The sequence below is a fragment of the Nycticebus coucang genome, chromosome 8, assembly GCF_027406575.1.
Source record: "Nycticebus coucang isolate mNycCou1 chromosome 8, mNycCou1.pri, whole genome shotgun sequence".
NCBI classification, from domain to species: Eukaryota; Metazoa; Chordata; class Mammalia; order Primates; family Lorisidae; genus Nycticebus; species Nycticebus coucang.
In genome coordinates, this window is record NC_069787.1 from 90,642,027 (window position 1) to 90,661,977 (window position 19,951).

Below are 19,951 nucleotides of genomic sequence, written 5' to 3' on the forward strand. Positions count from 1 at the left end.
CTTTACCCAGTGACTCAGGAACTGCAGAGCGTGTGGGAGAGAGGGCAGAGGGAGGGGAGCCAGGTAGGACACCGCATGTGGCACTAGCTCCAGGTATGGTTCTCATCCCCGGCTGTATGCGAGAATCAGCTGGGAGGATTGGCTGTTCTTCTAGGGATGGGAACCAGTCTCTTGGGGTCCTTTTGGGACCTGCACCTTGATTCTGTACAGCTGGACTTGAGAAGTGGTGCTCTGATTTGCATACTAGTCAGGAGCCCCACACCAACCACCCCTGGAGATTTTTTATGAGCTTATGGGGTGGTTGGGGGAGGACTATTCCTGGGATCATTGGTCCAGCTCTGCCCCAAGGACTTGGCCCCACTTCCAGAACCCGTTGATGCGCAGAGCTGCCCAGATCCACAGACTGAGAAAGTACTTGCTCAAGTCCTGCTGGGAAAAACTCACGAAAATATGCTCCAGGCAGGTCTGCCCCCTTCTAGGGTAGCCACGGAACTTGACAGGAGCTTAACCCTTGCCTCACCCCCTTTTCAGCACATAGTAGGTGGTTCATGGCTATGTGACCCCACATGATTTCTAGTGGGGGAAATGGGAGCCTCTCTTCCTCACTGAGATGGATGTGGTCACGAAAGAGATTGGGGGAGTGGGGCACAGCCACACTACTTGGCTAGCCTGATGGAGCCTTTTTATTTAAAACCTTTCATCACAGCCAAGGGCTCAGACTGGTCATCACCCTGGCTGGCTGTGGATTCAGTTGGAAGATGGTCTCCAAAGTCCTCAGCCTGGCTGTGGACAGGGGGGAGACAGGAATTCTATTCTAGTGAAATGCCCTCTAAGGCTGCTTTGCTGTCCCCCTGTTTGTAAACCTGGCCTCTGCAGAGGGAGTGAGGAAGATGCCATGACCCTAAACTAAATTTGTTTTTTGGCTTTGGGTGTGCAGGAGATCATTTAATACCAATTTGGGATAACTTATTTCGCATGGAACACTGCCCAGGCCAGGCCGGGTTGTATCTGCAGTTGATCAGTTGTGCTGTGGTGCTGGAAGCGCTGCTTGGGGCTGGGGCATTCCAGGAGGCAGAGTGGGCTCTGTCCCACCCTAAACCATGTGGTTTCTCTTTTGTTTGTTACATATATTTGAGGTTCCACTGACACTTTTTGAGAAAAGTTTCTACCCGTTTAAAGTGTGTGAAAACCACTGCTGTGCGCAGTTAGGCCAGCCTGATTCGTACCTCACCAGTGCCGTTCAGTGGAACTGAAATGACAGTGATGATGACAGTGATGACAGCAGGGATGGCAACAGTAATAACCAAATGTCCAATTTCCCTGGTAAATGTGAAGATTCGTCGTCAGGCCTCTTACGTTGCTCAGGCTTCTTAAAAGACATCGCGTTATAGTAAGTCTCAGTGTTGGCAGTGTTTGTACTTGGTACCCAGTTTTTCTTCTGTGTCACGTGGATAACAGTGTACAAAGCTCTGGACAACTGCCTTAGGACCTGGTCCACACAACTATGGCTTCCCAGATGAGAGCAGTCGGCGTGAGAGGGGCAGGTTGAGTGTGAGGTAAGGTTCCCGTCCTCCTGCTGGGCCATACCACTCAGTGACAAACTTGGAGCCTCTCGGGGACCTTGGTTCTCAAACCTCTGCAGCCCCTTACAAGCCCTGCCTGCTGGGTGGGGTGTGCATGGTCTCTTCTCTGGTCCCTCTGTTTCTAACACCACACTGCCCGGTTCAGAGCTTCACTTCCTGTCACCTCCAGAGCCCTGGGGGTCATTGCTGTCACATTAACTGCCCCACAGTTGTGCACAAGCCTCTGTCTTCCCTGTCTCACCTTTTTCCTGAACCTAGACTACCTCTCCCTGACTCTGGCTTTTGTAATGCTTTTCAGTGTTCATTTAGCATCTCCTTGTGAGGCACTGTGCTTTTCTGTGTGTTGGAACCCTGATCTCCAATGCAATGGTGCTGAGAGGTGGGCTCTTTAAGAGGTGATTGGCTCTTGAGGGCTCCACCCTTATGAGTGGATTGATGCCATTATTTCAGGAGTGGGCTCCTGATAAAAGAATGTGTTTGGCTCCTTTCTGCAAGGGCTCACTCTTGCGTACGTGCACACGCTCTTTGGCCTCTCTCTCCCTTTCTTCCTCTCCGGTAATATGGCAAGAAGGCCCTTGCCAGATGCACAGTCCCCTCAGCATTGGACTTTGCAGCCTCTAGAACTATAAGAAATAAATCTCTGTTCTTTATAAATTACCCAGTCACGGGTATTTTGTTACAGTAGCACACGTTACTAAAATACACAGCCCAGTTTGATTGATGTGAGGAGGTGTGCTACTAACCCTACCTGGCAAAAACCACAAACCACAAAAGAGAGGAGGGTGAAATGTTTGAACCATGCTTGGAAGATTGTTGCTGCCTGTTACATACCTTTTAAGATGGGAAGCTGTCTCTGGTCCTACCCTTTCCTGTGGTAATAGTGTAATTTTTTTTTTTTTTTTTTGTAGAGACAGAGTCTCACTTTATCACCCTCGGTAGAGTGCCGTGGCCTCACACAGCTCACAGCAACCTCCAACTCCTGGGCTTAAGCGATTCTCTTGCCTCAGCCTCCCGAGTAGCTGGGACTACAGGCACCCGCCACAACGCCCGGCTATTTTTTGGTTGCAGTTCAGCCGGGGCCGGGTTTGAACCCGCCACCTCGGTATATGGGGCCGGTGCCTTACCTACTGAGCCACAGGCACCGCCCGGTAATAGTGTAATTTTTAAAAGAATCTCCCAGAAGCACTTTGGAAGGCAGATTGGCACTTCTTACAACACTAATGTGTTCATACATATGATCCAGCAATCACACTCCTTGGGATATACCCAAAGGACTTGAAAACTGTGCCCACAGAAAGACCTGCTCATGGATATTTATAGCATCTTTACTTATAATTGACAAAACTGGACAAGGTGTCCTTCAGTAGGTGAATGGATGCATAAACAGTGGTACTATTCAGCACTCCACTGAAATGAGCTAGCAAGCCATGGAAAGACAGGTAAGAGCCTTGACTGCACCTGCCAAGTGAAGGAAGCCCATCTGGAAAGGCTGGGTGCTGTGTGACCACAGCTGCATGGTGCTGTGGAAAAGATAAAACCATAGGTAGGTCACAAAGATCATTGGTTGCCAGGGGTTTGGAGGGGAAGGATGAGTAGCTGGCACATACTGGAAATTAGTCTGGACGCTGAAGTTAGTCTATATAGTATTATAATGGAAGATACACGTCCTGTGTTTGTCCACACTTATAAAATACTCAACACTGAGAATGAACCCTAACGTACACTATAGACTTCAGGTGGTGACGTGTCAGTGACGGTTCCTCAGTGGCACAAACGTCCCGCTGTGTGTGTATGGAGGGTGTTGATGGTGAGCGGGGCCATCCGTGTATGGGGCCGGGATTATATGAGAAGTCTCTGAATTTTCTGCTTAGTTTTACTGTAAACCTGGAACTGCTCTACAAAATAAATTCTATTAAAAAAAAAATAACAGGAGGAAATATACGAAAATGTAAAATATCATGTTTAAAAAATCAAAAGAACCCCCATCCCAGTCTAGTGAGCTCAGGCTGCCCAGATGTCCCATGAAGCAGAGGCCTTGGACACACAGACTTCTGGGGCTTCCCCATCCCCAGGACCCCAAGGGCTACATTTCTGTGTGGGGAAGGATGGGTTTGCACTCAAGAAAGACCTCTGCTCCTGCCTGTGGATCTGTGAGTTTGCTGGTGCCCTCAAAGCATGAAGACACCACATTTTGGGGATGGGCAGAGGCCCTCTAACCTTTCCTCCCCGTTACCCCCTCAGCACCTCTTACAAGTGCAATGGGGTGGACTGGAAAGAACACGGATGTAGAGTCAGACTGACTTTCTGCTTTATCTTTCGACTTCAGTTTCTTCATGTGTAAAATGATGGTGTTTGGTAGGATTGTTATTAAGCGAAGAAACGTAAATTGTGCTTGGCATATGTGATATGGAATAAATAGTCTTCTGAAGATGGAGCAACAGAGCTTGGATTAACCTTGTGCCTGAAACAATAAAAAATAAAAGCATTGACAGAATACATGAGCCAGAGGTTTTCAAGACCCTGGATGCCAGGCAAAGGACAGTGATTCTTGAGACAGGAAGCAACCGTGGTGAGCCCAATGTCTGCCCCAGCTTCCTGCTTGGGTGAATATCCAGGCCTTGGTACAGGCAGGGAGAAGAGAGGCCAAGCCTGGCAGGCAGCCTCCCTGAGTTGAAATGGACCCAGGAGTCTGAGGAGATCAATGCAGCTAGAGTATGTAGGACTCTAGCAAAATCTTTGCAAAGCACTATCTGATCAAGGGTTTGTATCCACACGTATAAGGAGTTCTTACAACTCAACAATAAAAAAAGAATGGGGGTTGAGTGTGGTGGCTCATGCCTGTGATCCTAGCACACTGGGAGGCTGAGGTGGGTGGATTTCTTGAGCTCATGAATTTGAGACCATCCTGAGCTAGAGTGAGACCCTGTCTCTAAAAAACAGCTGGGTGTTATGGTGGGCGCCTGTAGTCCCAGCTACTCAGGAGGCTGAGCAAGAGAATAACTTGAGCCCAAGAGTTTGAGGTTGCTGTGGGCTATGATGCTATGACACTCTACCCAGGGTAACAAAGTGAGACTCTGTCTCAAAAAAAAAAAGGGCAAAATATCTGAACAGACACTTCACTAGAGAAGATAAAGTTGGAAAATAAGCAAATGAAAAAAAGCTCACACAACATTAGTTACTAGAGAAATGCAAATTGAAGCTGCAGTGAGATGCCATTATATAACATCCTAGAATGGATAAAATTAAAGAGACTGTCCTTACCAAGAGTTGGTGAGAATACGGAGAAATCAGAATGCTGATGGACTGCTGGTGGGAATGTAAAGTAGCAGAACTTCTTTAGTAAAGTTTGGCAGTTTCTTCGTTTTTTGTTTTTAATTTCAGGTTAATGTGAAGGTACAGCTAAGTTACAGTATTTGCATTTGTTACGTAGAATGCCTTGTGTAGTTGTGTCCTGCACCCAAAACGTGTGTCATATAGCCGTACGTCGTGCCCATCAAGTGGGAGTACCACTCTCCCTCTCTTGTTCCTCCCCCCCCCAACTTGAATTCTCTTACGTGGGCAAGTATTAGATTGTCTATGGGCTTCATATTAGTATGGAGGACATTGGATACTTGCTTTTCTTTTCTTGTGATACTTTACTAAGAAGAATATGTTTCAACTTCATCCAGGTTAACACACAATATATAAAGTCTCCATCTTTTTGTGGGTGAATAATATTCCATGGTATACATATACCACAGTTTGTTAATTCATTCCTGGGTTGGTGGGCATTTAGGTTGTGATCTTGGCGATTATAAATTGAGCTGTGGTAAACCATCTAGTGCAAATGTATGATAGAACGATCTTTTTTTTTTTCTTCTGGTTAGATGAGTTTGGCAGTTTCTTAAAAGTTAGCCATATGATCACCTTAAGACCCAGCTATTCCACTCCTAGGCCTTTACTTAGAGAAAAGGCAATATGTGTTCATACAAATACTTGTATACAAGTGTTGATAGCAGCTGGATTTGTAACAGCCCCAACTGGAAACAACTCAAACGTGCATCAGCAGGTGACTGGGTAAACAAACCGTAGTACCCCCACATAGTAACTCTGTTAGATGGAGCACCACGTGGCAATAAAGAGGAATGAACTGTTCACACATGTAACAACATGGGGGACTCTCGAAATAATTATGCTGCCTGAAAGAAACCAGATAAAGAAGAGCACATACTCCAGATTCCATTTGTATAAACCAGAAAGTACAAGCTAATCCGTGATGACGGAAGGCCGATCGGTGGTTGCCTGGGGGGAGGACCAGGAAGGTGAGGAGGAGGGTTGCAAAAGGCATGTGTGAGGACGTGTGGATCTTTGGGGTGGTGGGTATATTCACTATCTTGATAGTGGTGATTTCACAGGTGGCCACAAATGTGAAAACTTTTTGGAGTTTACCCTTTAAATAGGTAGAGTTTACTTTATGTCAGTTATACCTCATTACAGCTGTTTTAAAAAAGGTCAATCTGGCAGCAGTCTTGAGAACGGATTAAAGGGGCAATAAGTCTAATAGCAGGGGAAAAATGCCCATCCCTTCTCTCTTCTCCTAAAAGTTTATTCCTTATTCCTTTTGCTTCTCTCCTGGTTTTTGAGCTTGGGTCGTTATAGTAATATGTGATGACATTTTCTTACAGTGGGTGTTTCCTTAAAATCCTGTGGCATGAAGGGTCCTGGGAAAGCCCAGGGGGGGCTAACTGGCTGCTCCTCTTTCCCTTCTTGTTGAGCATGAGCCTTTCCTCAGCCTGGTCATCTAGTGACTGGACAGACGGGACAGCTCACTGCCAGGGGGGCTGAGTCTGGTTTCCGTGAGGCCAGGGACACAGTGCAGTCGTCTTGTTCTCCATCCCATTGGCAGCGTCTGCAGAGAACCTGGCTCTGACTGAGTGGTGGAGAAGTGTTTGTGGGGGGAATGAATGGTCTTCTGATTTGTCAAACGACAGTCAGAAGGTCCCGAGGTATAGTGTCCCTGGCAGGAAGATCTGAGGTCCCCGTCTACCTTGCTGAGGTCCCAGGCAGAAAGAAGGCCTTGTGTGCATGGGATGTAGCAAATGGAAGGCAGGCCAGGGGGAGCAGTAGGGGCTCCAGAGCATGGCTGAATACCTGAGTGTGTAGTGTGTTGGAGACGAGGAAGGAGCGCCCTTTCTTTACTGGAAAAGGGCAGGAATAGCCTCCTGTGTGTGGTAGGAATATCAGACAGGGATAATGGGACCTTTGAGTTAGAACCTGGGCTCAGATTCCATCTCTCATACCTACCTGCCTGCTGTGCGACCTTCAGCAAGTCATAGGGCGTTTCTAGAACTCAGGATTTAGATCAGAGGTGACAGCAGTTCCTTTAGTGTTTGAGAATTCTGAGTTCAGGATCTGGCCCATAGTAGGCACATAATTTTATCCCACATTTTCTGTCCATGAAGTAAGTACTTTTCTATCCATTTACCACACACTGCAAGGACAAAGCTTTTCCTACCCACTTCGTTCCTCCTGGGAACTTACTCCCCGCGTGACCGATGTTCCAACACAAGTACTTCCTTCCTTGCTTTGTCTCTGCGCGAGGTGGTCAGCGTGGTGAGAAGGGACCTGCAGTAGCCTAAAGGACTCAGCTGCAGGGATGGAGAGTGAGGGGGAGGCTGAAGGCAGCAGGTCACAGCTTCAGAGGGAGGAAATCAGAAGAGCGTGTAGCTGGCCAGGGTGCAGAGAGGAGGAAGGCCTGCCATTGGGAGATAAAGTGGCAGGAAGTCCCAGGGGACCCAGGATGTTGTCAGTGTCCACTCGCAGATGCTGGCCATCTTCCTGCCATTTGCTTTAGAGCAAGGGTGGGAGAGGTGGTCGCATTTGATCACCCAAATTGTAACAAGGTGCATCTGCTTCTTCAGCCTGGCCTGGCAGCACTGCACTGGCGTGTGGGATTCATGTCGCCTGTCCTGCAGGCTGCTCTTCCTCATCTTCATGCTGTGGGTGGTGGACTGGGGGGCTCATCACGCTAGACTGCTGAGCCCCTGTGCCCTTCTGTTTTTGCTGCCAGCATTTCTAGAGTAGGCTAAATGAGTGATTCTACATTGGCCACAGTGTCTAGCAGGGAGGAAGTGGCGCTGTATTTGGGGGTGGTTTTGTGCTGCATTTGTGAGCAGAATTATATTCCTGAGTGTGCTGGTGTAACATTACATGCAGTCTGCTTTGAATGTGGTCTGTTGATGCCTGACCTGCTAGCTTTTGTCGCTTGCTATAAAGGCTTAGGGTCAAGTTGACCAGGGATGGGTGGTCTGCAGGTAGACATCAGCATCATCAAATTGTATAACTCATATCTTGCCATTGCCTGATAGTTGATATTTTCAGAAAGATTTCCCCCATCATCGCATTTGAATGGGGCTGTAGCCAGTGTTCAGCTGATATCCCTGGAATCCATCCCTCAGTGTTGTGTATGTCCGCTGAGTGCCCTTGGCCCTTCGTCAGTGGCCGGGGTGTTCAGAGATGAATAAGATCCTGAACCTCTGTGAAAGGTGCTTCCAGGGGAGACACATGCCTGTGCCCAAGATATAAGGGAGTGTGTGCCAGGGCAGGGGGAAGGAAGGAGAAAAAGGCTGTGCGAGGAGCTACACAGACTGTGGTTTGACTCACACTGGCCTGCTTGAGTGCTTGTAGAGGCCACAGTTAAGACATGGCCCTACTCTGGAGGTGCTCACCATTCACAGGAGAGGCAGGCAGATGCCTCGGGAACCAGAAACCTGGTAGGTGCCGTGTCCAGTGGTGAGCCCACTGTCACCACTGCTTCCACATCTACTGGATCCCAAAGGCTAGAGGGCACAGCTGGCCCACCGTGGGCCAGTAGTGACTGTTACTGCCCCCCAGCAGCAGCTGTGAGCACCACTGGTTTCCAGGGTTTGGAGCCTGCTTACCTGGGCCTTAAAGATGAGTGGTAATGGCCAACCTCCACTGTGTTCCCATTTCACTGCTTGGTGGGACCAACAGCTCCAAAGTGCCAGTGAAGATACACAGTTCACCCAGAACTGATATTTTTCTGCCTTGAAGGTGGCCCAAGTTGTATATAAAATCATTAGACAGGAAGAAATGCTGGCTCGGCGCCCATAGCACAGAGGTTATGGCGACAGCCACATACAACAGGGTGGGGTGGGGTGGTGGGAGTGGGTGGATTCAAACCCAGCCCTGGCCAGCTAAACAACAATGACAACTGCAACAAAAAATAGCCGGGTGTTGTGGCGAGTGCCTATAGTCCCAGCTACCTGAGAGGCTGAAGCAAGAGAATTGCTTAAGCCTGAGTTTGAGGTTGCTGTGAGCTGTGACGCCATGGCACTCTACCAAGGGTGACACAGTGAGACTCTGTCTCAAAAGAAAGAAATGTTGATGCTTTTGAACTACACGATGCTTTCAGTTTCATAGTGATGGAGACAGTCTGTTGACTCTGCTGCTTACTAGGTGGAGAAATGCCAGCTGTCCAGTAGCCTTATCCCAGACACACACGTGGTCACACATGCATTTCATGACCATTGAGGAGACGATGGAGGGGAGAAGGAATATAGGAAGTTTCTGGGGGTGTTGGAAATACTCTATGTGTTAATTAGGTTATTTGTCAAAGGTCATGGAACGGTAGACTAATAATTTATGTATTTCACTGTAAATCTTGCCAGGAAAACACAAGTAAGCAAATAAATAATGAATGCTAGTTAATGATATGAATGAGAATGAAGTATTGAGAAGTGAAGTAGACTGCAGTCCGAAACTTTCTTTGAAATGAATCAAAAATAATACAGATTGGTAGAGGGATGGATAGCAAAATGTTGACGATTATAGAATTGGGGTGGTGAGTATAAAGATGTTTCCTATATGGTCCTCTCAGCTTTTCTGCATGTTCAAACATTTTTATAATAAAATGATGAGATAGAAGAAGAAATAACCAATACTTGAGCTTTCTATACATGAATTCCTCCAGCAGTTTCCTGGCTGACACAATGCCATCCCTGCAGACCTGGTGTAGGTGAAGGGGCTCAGGGTCCTTGCGTAGTGCTTTCTCTTTGAATGTGTTGGTGTGGGAGGCATTTCACGAAGGATGTGTTAGCTTAGCCTTCCTTTGATGGTGATGCCATTTATCAATCTGAAAAATGAACTCGGAAACACAGTAGGCAGAAGGCTGGGGGTTTGCAGCCTGAGAACAGCCTGACATATGGGAACCAGAGTTAGAAAAGGCGGCCTGAGCTCGTGCTGCCCAGAGGATGAGAGTGGGTCACCCTGCTGGGTGCTGGGGCAGCTCTTTCATGTTTGTGTGTGTAAAATTGATTTTCCAAACAGTTTAACATTATATATTTAAATATGTTTACTTTTTTGAGACTAGACTTTTATTCCAGCTATGAAGTAACTCCTATTCTCCTGTAAAAAAAAATTTTTTTTTTAAATACTACAGAAAGTGTAAAGAAGTAAAACAAGCTGTAACAACTCAAAGAAACCACTCCATGTTGTGGTATGCTCTTCCCCGAATCTTCTTTTTTTTGTAGCTGGGACTACGGGCACCCGCCACAATGCCCGGCTGTTTTTTCGTTGCAGTTTGGCTGGGGCTGGGTTTTTGAACCCGCCACCCTTGGTATATGGGGCCTGCGCCCTACCCGCTGAGCCACAGGCACCGCCCTGAATCTTCTTTTTTAATACTATGCAATATTTACATAATGCTGCTGTCGTTTTGTTTGACTGTCAGGGGAGAGCCTGCAGGGATTCTAGGCCGGTCCAGACAGAGATGTCCAGCTTCCCGGAGCCCGGGAGGCCTGGAGATTCTTGGAGAGCTCATTTCCTGTGGAAGCCACTTCCTGCCGAATGTCGGAACCTTATCATCCTTGCTGTTTATGTGCCTGTTTATTGCGCATTTCCCAAACCTGGGGCCCCGCGCTTTTCATGTTTTCTCTGACAGTAACCTGAGAGTGGGCATGGGCTACTAGTACCTCCACTTTGTAGATAAAAAGCCTGACATCAGAGAGAGTTTAAATAACCTACCCTAGTCATGTAGTTAGTAAATTGTGGGATTATAGTTCTACAGCACGTGTCCCAGTTGGCACAGTTGAGGCTGATGAACTCTTTTTAAAACTTTTGGTTTACAAAATAGCCTTTTTCTACTGTTGCTCCTGGGAACATGGCAGGGCAGGTGGAACTAACCTGTTTCCTAATTAAGGAACCAACATTCAGAGGCGCTAACAGGCTAACCCAAACCACGTGAGAGTAGTAAGGGGGTGGGAGGCTCAAGGTTAGAACCTGGCTCTTTTAATCCCTGGTTCATGAAGTTGTATTCAGAGCCAGAGAGCTGGCGAGGTAGAGGAAGGAGTCAGGATGTGATGGACATAGGGCAGGAGTGGGGTGACTAGGCAGGGCTCCTCAGCAAAGGGCCTGTCTGGGCATGTGGGGCTGGTGCTGGAAGGGCAGAGAAGAGCACTGGCTTGTAGTCCGACAAACCTGGGGCTTGGGGTCTGTTGCTGTTGTAGAAGGTAAGAATAATAAATCCTAGTTGGTGGTTCTCATTGAGAAGTAAAGGAAATAATTTTAGTTGAAATTGCCTGCATATTAATAGTCATGGTGCAGTTTTTTTGGACTTTGTCTTATCAATTGTGGGGGCCTTTGGAAGCTCTGGGCAAGAGAGTGGGTTGACCATGCCAAGGTATTCTAAACTTTATGTATTTATTTATTTATTAAGACAGCATCTCACTCAGTTGCCCTGGGTGAGTGCCGTGGCATCATAGCTCATAGCAACCTCAACCTCTTGCCTCAGCCTCCCAAGTGGTTGGGACCACAGGCACCCCCCACAATGCCTGGCTAGTTTTTCTATTTTTAGTAGAGATGGGGGTCTCACTCTTGCTCAGACTGGTCTTGAACTCCTGAACTCAAGCAATCTACCCCTCTCAGCTTCTCAAAGTGCTTGGATTACAGGCGTGAACCAATGCACCTGGCCTGTATTCTCAACTTCAGCATGGCGGTGTGGTGGACAGCAGGGGTGGGGTAAGGACGACGGGGCGTGCAGCCCAGCCTGGTGGCTATATTCTGCAGCTGAAAGGACTGATAGTTGAAATGGTGAAAGAGGGAGAGTGAGCAAAAGTATTTCAAAGGAGTAATGCACGGGATTTGGTGATGGGCTTTTCTGTGACTCAGTTTACACTGGTTCCCTCCTCACTCGCTGGTGTGTTCTTGTCCTTGCAGGAGCCTGTGTGAAATGCAGCAAAGGGGTGTATGGGGCCAGCCAGGCCTGCCAGGCCATGGGGAACCTCTACCACGATACGTGTTTCACCTGTGCAGCCTGCAGTAAGTGTGGGCAGGGGTTGTGGGGGTGGGGAGGAGTGTGCAGACTGACAGAGGGAGCAGCATCTTTCCTGGAGACACTTGTCTGCCGCCTCCATGGTCCTGCAGAAAGGCAGTATCCTGTAGAGCAGAGTTTCTTACCATCAACACAAGGCCAATCAGAGTAAGGTGACTTATCACAAAGTGCCAAAGATTGCCTGTGACTTTGGTGATAAGTCAGGTAGGTCCAGAGGGCTCCCTAATAATATCAAGTTTGTAACGCATAGCAGAGGTCTCAGAAATTAGGGGAAGCTCTGAGATTTTCCATGTCTTCCCTGTTGTCAGATACCTCCCCCACTGTGGGGACCAGGCCACCAAAAGCGATTTATCAGTCAGTTACCCCAGTGTGAGATGGGCTACTTTATAATCTTTGACCTCCCCGTCTTTGGAGGCTGTTGTATGAGCATGAGGTGTGAGTGTGTGCACACCACATGTGTGCTGGTGCCTGTTAGCTCACACTTGTGGGCATCTCTGCCCTGGACACGTGTTTTGATTAAAGCAGTAAATCGGGAGACTGAATTGTATTGACGGCAACTGTGCCCAGTGGAAGATTCTATCACATTGTAAGATGTCTGCCAATTATGACCAGATCACGAATTGTGCTTGTTCACTGCTTTCTACAAAGATTAATTTTGAGGAGCATTTTTGGAAAATTTCCTGCTGATATGCTTCAATTTTGTACCATGGCTAGCAGCTCTCAGTGAAAAGGAAGTGTTACAGCAAAGTCACAGAGTTATCAGGGTCAAAGTGTCTTTCTTACCATCTGGCCTGGTGGTTCTCAATCCTGGCTGCTCATTAGAATCTCTTGGGGAGATTTAAAAAAACAGAGATGCTCAGCCCTGCCCCAACCAATAGAATCAGAAGCTCTAGGGGTGGAATTTCTAGAGTGGGGCAAGTGTATTTTTTCAGAGCTGCTCAGGTACTTCCAGGGTGCGGTCAGGCATGAGCACCACTGGTTTAGTGCCAGACTCTTCACTGTGGAAGCCTCCTGAAGGAGGAGGAAGAAGAGGCGTGTGCTCACGGCTGGTGCCGCACAGTCAGACATCTTCTCATTCCAGTAGAAAGTTACCCAGTGGACACAGACCTGTTTCCTAACCCCCTAAGCCTCAGTGGCCCAGGTATATGCCTGCATTCTAAACCTCAATTCAGTCCTCACTGCAATTTCCCTAAAATTGTCTGACAGTTTATGTACAGATTGTACATCAATCAGTAGTAACCTTTATTTAGAAAAATTGGGAAAGCCTTTGGGGTGTATCCAAAAACCTAGTGAGTGTCCTCAGTGAAAATCTGGAGTGGTGTAGTAATCTGATCCTCTCAGTCTCTGGGCCTTTCTTGGAGCTGTGTTACACTCTGTTATTTGTAGAATATCATATTTGTAGAATATCACTAACGGTAACACATGTGACTCTTGTCATAGCAATGCAAACTGTGGCTGGTTAGAGATGCAGCTGATTGTTGCCCTGTGGAGACTGACCAGTTTTTCATCTATTATAAGTAAATTTATTCTTGGTGGCCTATATACATGTGGTTCTTTGCATTTTTCCAGTTGTAACATCTTATTGGTTTCCTCATTAAATGATGAGTGAAATAAAATCTTTGACACATGCTTATGTTTTATCTTCATGAGAATTGTGATCACATCCTCTTTTAACATTTATCTTTGACCTTGACTCCTGCAACTGTTTCTCAATATTTGCTCTGTTTTCCAGGAAAAGAAAGTAAATACTAAGTAGAGGCCACTTTTCACCTCAAGCAATTACCATTTGAACTGGGGAAGCTGTTGTAGAAGAAAAACTTGATGATGAATGTATTAGTCTCTTTGGGCCGCTGTAACAAAGTACCATGGAAGGGGTGGCTTCTCAACAGCAGAAATTCATTTCTCACTGTTCTGGAGGCTGAAAGTTCAAGATCAGGGTGCTGGCAGTCTGGGGAGGGCTGGTTCATAGATGACCATCTTCTCTTTGTGTCCTCACTTCTTAGAACAGGGAAGGGAGCTCTCAGGAGTCTCTTAAGGGTACTAATCTCATTCTGAAGGTTGTGCTGTCATGACCTAATCACTTCCTAAAGGCCCCACCTCCTAATACTGTCATCTTGCAAGTTAGCATTTCAGCATGAGTTGTAGGGGGACGTGAACATGCAGTCCGCTGTAGTGAGCCAGTTGATTCTACCTGCATCTGCTCCTTAATGGGATGAGTTTATCTTGTTTCAAATTGTGACAAGCATCATCATCATAAACTTAAGGAAGAGCTGGTTTTGGTTTTTGCTTGGTCCAGTATTAAAGGACTTTTTGGTCTGGTCCTTGTCTTGCCACTTCCTACTTCCTATCACAGTCAATTTCTCTTTTCCACTTCCATGACTCTGATCACACTTTAAACATTAAAATTCTATTCAACCTGAAAACCCACTCAGATGCTTTCTTTTCCAGGAAGGCTTCCCTGCTCCCCTAGCAGGGAGGATACTTTCCTCCTGAATTTGCCATAGTCCTCTCTCTTGTTAGTGTTATTATGGAGACGGTGAACCACACTGTCTGTGGCTCAGAGAACAGGGCCCTGAAACAGAATTGCTGAAGGAATGAGGACTGGGACTCTGTCCAGAAGCGGGCACAGTGGCATTGCTGTGTGCCGTGGGGCCTGCACACTCTCCTGCTGTTTGAGCGTCTTGTGTCCCCTCCAGTTACAGGAAGCAATGGGGGGGAGTGGGGAGTTGGAGATCAGGCGTGTGCCTGAGCAATTTCAGAGGGACACTAGAAGTAATTTGCCTTTGGTTAACTTATTGCTGCCCTTTAACTTGTTTTTCAGCAGAGGGAGGAGGCACTGGGGGCTTTGTGCTCTGGCTCTGCAGGCTCTCGAGTGTGTCTCTGTGAGCCTCGGCACCATGGAGACAGCATGGCTAGGGGCCGGGGCTCACTCTGTCTGTCCATCGTAGCTTTTAGAAGAGAAAATGGGGGCAGAGAAGGGAAGAGAAGTTCTCAAGGTTTCAAGCCTGGCAGTAGACCTGGTGCCAGATTCCAGACTCACTGAACGTGGGCTTACCTTAGACTGCCCCATTTTTCTGGTTCTCTCTCCTCTGATTTGTTTCCACTCAGCCAAGCCAAAAGCAGGGTATTTTCTTTGTTCTTTCCCATATTTTGATTATTTAAAGAGAAGCCTGGTTAGCATATTTCTGAGTACATATGTGTATGCATGTTTTCTTATTTTTCCATTTCATTGATAAAAATCTAGCTTAAAACACCATATATGTATCTGACACTGAAAGCTAGATTTCATGCATGTGCACACATACTTCTTGGATTTCCTTGGTGCTTCATTAAACATAATGTGGGGATACCCTCAGGCTTGCACTCAGAAGGCAAGCCAGGGCCTTACTAGTTTGGTAAAGATACAGCAAGCCACTTTCAGGTTCAGACAGCTTGTTACTTATATAGATAATAAGCAGGATCATATGCTGGAGGTACCAGCTTCCTGGTCCTTGTCCCACACACTAAAGAGATCAGCACAGAAACAAAAGGGACAATGACTGCATCATAAGGAGTCTGAGGAGTAATTCTAGACTGCCGCTAAGTGGTTCTGGAAGCCACAGCTCTAGTCTGAGGGGCAGACAGAAAAACCACACACCTCATTAGAGATGGGACACTGTCCTGGCGACAGGCTCCCAAGGGAGATATGGCTGGAAATGAGAGATGGCCTCACATCCTCTGTGTTCTGAAAAGCTACAAGATTTTCCACCAGTACTGAGACAAACCTTTACCTGCATGCGGTCCTGACAGGTGGCGGTTTCCCCTATACCAGGGGTTCTCAACTTTCCCGATTCCGCAACCTTTTAATACAGTTCCTCATGTTGTGGTCACCCCCAACCATAAAATTATTTTCATTGCTACTTCATAACTGTAATTTTGCTGCTGTTATGAATTGTAATGTAAATTATCTGATATGTAGGATGTATTTTCATTGTTACGGAGGGGTCGTGACCCATAGGTTGAAAACCGCTGCCCTACACCGATATGAACATTTCCCCACCTTCTGACAAGACACAGACATATTTACATCAATTTTCGCTGTGAAAACAACATGACAACCATAAAGAAAATTTAAAAGACAGGAAACCTGTTCTATTAGCATTATGACACATTTTTTAAGAGTCATGATCATAGTATATACGATGTTGTACCCACTTTGATTTAACATTATGTCACAAATTCAGTCATTTTAATTTAATAGTTAACACAGTAGTCAACTGAGTTGTGCCCCGTCTTTCTGGTCTGGAGTTACTCCCAGCAGCCTGGTGACTGTCTCCCTGTGTGCACCTTCCCTCAGTTGTGCCCAGTCGCTCTGGGTCTGGAGTTACTCCCTGCGGCCTGGTGACTGTCTCCCTGCGTGCACCTTCCCTCAGTTGTGCCCAGTCGCTCTGGGTCTGGAGTTACTCCCTGCGGCCTGGTGACTGTCTCCTGCGTGCACCTTCCCTCAGTTGTGCCCAGTCGCTCTGGGTCTGGAGTTACTCCCTGCAGCCTGGTGACTGTCTCCTGCGTGCACCTTCCCTCAGTTGTGCCCAGTCGCTCTGGGTCTGGGGTTACTCCCTGTGGCCTGGTGAATGTCTCCTGCGTGCACCTTCCCTCAGTTGTGCCCAGTCCCTCTGGGTCTGGGGTTACTCCCTGTGGCCTGGTGACTGTCTCCTGCGTGCACCTTCCCTCAGTTGTGCCCAGTCGCTCTGGGTCTGGAGTTACTCCCTGCGACCTGGTGACTGTTTCCTGCGTGCACCTTCCCTCAGTTGTGCCCAGTCGCTCTGGGTCTGGAGTTATTCCCTGTGGCCTGGTGACTGTCTCCGTGCGTGCACCTTCCCTCAGTTGTGCCCAGTCGCTCTGGGTCTGGGGTTACTCCCTGCGGCCTGGTGACTGTCTCCTGCGTGCACCTTCCCTCAGTTGTGCCCAGTCGCTCTGGGTCTGGGGTTACTCCCTGCGGCCTGGTGACTGTCTCCTGCGTGCACCTTCCCTCAGTTGTGCCCAGTCGCTCTGGGTCTGGGGTTACTCCCTGCGGCCTGGTGACTGTCTCCGTGCGTGCACCTTACCTCCCTCCTTCTGACTTGTTTCCTTGGTGCTCTTCCCTGGAAGTGAGTGCGCAGGGTGTGGCGTGTGGCATTTGCGTGGTTTGTTAATGTTCCCTCTTTCTCAACGTGCCTCTTAGACCATGAGTATTTGGTTGCCATGGAGATGTGTGCTGTGGGTCTGCGCTCATCCCCTGTAGTCTCTGCTCACCTGAGGTGGCTGTGTCCCCAAGTGGACACGCCCGGGAAGCTGTTGGCACACCCTGGAGTGGGAGGAAAAGCCAGTGGAGGGGCCAGGAGTGGCCTTTGCTGGCATCCACACACGTGTGTCACGTGGCCCTTGTAAGGAGAGGCTAGTGTCTTGAGGGAGGTAGAATGAAGAGGAAGGAACAGTGTGCTGACCTGTGGGGTCAAGTGGTGTTTTCTTTGGCACCTTCTGGAATAGACTATGAGGGAGAAAGTAGACAAGTCTGCGTGTTCTCCTTTGGGGCAGTTTTAGGTCTAACTAGTAAGATACTGTTCACCTCGTAAAGACTAAAATTCCATGCTGGAGCCAGGTGAAACCTATTTGCCATGTCAATGTCATGGTCTCTATTACTTTTTCGACTATATGAGATGGGAAATGATGGACTAGATAAAGAGACCTCATGTTTTCCTTCCCAGAAGGCTACCAAGGGCCAGACTGGGTCTGCTCGGGGGAAATGCTGAGATGCGTGAATCAAGGCCTGGAATTAGCTGCTGTGTGTTAACCTGAGTGGGGAAAAGAATAGTGAAACCGAGAACATAGACCACTGCTCATTCCACCTCCCAAAAACCACGTATCTGTGCCTGTTAAGGACTGCGAAGGTTTCATGGTGAAATCTCGTTCACTGAGACCCAGTCCAGGAAAGTCTGTCTGAGTTAGTGAACGGCCTGCATCTAGAACACTCCAAAGTGCTATTTGCTACTTGAGGAGATAAAACAATTAGACTAAGCCTTGCAGCGTGGAATAGAGTTTATTCCTAGGCTTGGGAATTAGCCTATCAGCAAGTTGACATCTGAAGTACTGGAAGGTTCTTTTCAGCTATTTTGTTTTTCTTAGAATCTAAATACTCCTTTCTAAATGCTTTACCTTTTCAGTTGATTTGTAAACAACCTTGTGCACCCAAGCCTCTGAGAATGCTCACATTTAGAATTAGTCAAGTCTGAACTAGGGCGGTCTTTCTTTCAGGAGGGGTTGCCTCCTTGAAATGGCCATCATGACACGTATGGGTGATTTATAGGTGAGCTTTCCATTATAGCATTCTGTGGGCCTGGCACCACATAACCCTCAGCCCACAGCGGCTCGCTAAATCCTTGTAATAACCTAGTGAGTTCCACATTATTATTACCCTCAATTCACAAACATATAGGTAGAAGCTTGGAGAGTTTAGTTTGTGGTTGGTTATGCCACTGTATGTGGTGTGGTCAGCACTTGAACCCAAGACTGCATGAATCCATAGCCCTTGCTCTTAGCCACGGTGTTAAATTACCTGTGCTTAGAGAGAATATCTGCCAAAGACAGGAACCTCTGAGCATGAGATCTTGCTTTGACTTTTTAGGTTCAGCTGCTACCTCAGGGTTGTGTGACAGCAAAGTCTGGGTTCTGAGTTACTCTCAGGATAGTGGCCTGGGATGGGGGAAAGGGGAGGCAGAATTCAATAGTGGGTGCACCCACAGGAGAGGAATAGACCAAGGGCTTTGATTGGAGGTTTGTTCCTCTGGTCCTGCATTCTGAGCCAGTGAATTGGCCTATTAAATTAGAACCTCCATAGTTGACCACCTCCCTGCATAGACCACCTACTTAAGTTGGCCTGAATTTCATAGACTGACATGCGCCAGGTGTACGTTAGCAGTGCAGTAGGGCTAGTTCCTTATGTTGACCAGTTTGTTACAGTCCCTTGGGTGGCCAACTTAAAGAGGTTCTACTGTATTTCATAATGTATTCAGCCTTTGTGTGTGAGCTGAATGAGTCAGCTGGGTCTAAGGAAAAAACGCTGAAGACCAAGAATGTGAGAAAGGAAGAGTAGGCAGATACCAAAGGAAATCGGTGGGCGAGGGAGAGAGCAGGAAACAACCAAAATAGACCAGGGCTGGGCAGACGGCGACTGTCACTTGGTGTGTCATCGAAGCATCTTGGGTTTGTCTCTACCAAACCCAGTTTTGCTGGTGTGCTGGGGTTGGCCCCTGATTTAGCTTCCCGGGTCAAACTTTCTTAGTCCCATCAGAGGCGAGGAATTCCCTGATAGCAGGAGAAAGGCAGACTTCTCGTGCCTATCCCATGAATAGAGGCGGGGGAGGTGGGGGGGATGGATGGGAACTTGCAGCAATACCATAGAAGGTAACTTTGCTATCACCTGCACCCTTATATGGCCACATCTGCATTCCCCGCACCTTTGCACACACACCTTTTCCCCTCAATAATCCCAGACCGAGAGTGATACCTTGTGGTACCCAAGGTGTCCCAGCTCCTCAACTCTAAGGAGAGACCAAGCTGCACTGAGACACCGGGGACCACACTCCGTTTCACGTGCTGCTGCCGCCCGGCGATGCCTCATCTCAGAGCAGGATGCTGGGCTCAGGGAGCAAGACCTCTTGCCGTGTTCAGAACCCTGTTCCAGCTGGGAAGGTGCCCCGCGGGTCTCCCTGGCTCTCTCCCCCTGTGGGAGTCTCCCTTCCTCCCACTGTCTCTTACATGTGCTCTTGAATCTCTGCCCTCTCTCTGGTCCCTTCAGCGTCCTCCTTGCCTTCTCCTCCCCTCTTTCTTCCCTCCTTGTCTTGTGTCCTTTCTCGAACAGTTTTGTTCGCACCCACAGTTCGCGGTCTGTTGTCATGAGCCACTGTTTGTGGCGCATTTATTTGCTCTGTTTTCTCACACCCTTCACTTGACCCCCCAACCACACTTGTTCTACAAAAGAAGACTTGGGGTCTTAGTGCTTGCACAGCCAGGGTTGGGGAAATGG

General features: G+C 47.8%; 1 protein-coding gene across 2 annotated transcripts in view; it reads left to right on the top strand.

Moving 5' to 3' along the window:
- Window positions 1-19,951, top strand: part of LIMD1 (LIM domain containing 1) — an 83,592-nt gene that overhangs the window by 27,599 nt on the left and 36,042 nt on the right. Inside the window, exon 2 of one of the 2 annotated variants that reach the window (XM_053598590.1) lies at window positions 11,796-11,897. The exons of the other annotated variant lie outside the window; for it this stretch is intronic. Within the exon in view, the coding sequence (XP_053454565.1) occupies window positions 11,796-11,897 (102 nt within the window). The remainder of the gene's footprint in view (window positions 1-11,795; window positions 11,898-19,951) is intronic. 2 annotated transcript variants of the gene reach the window in all.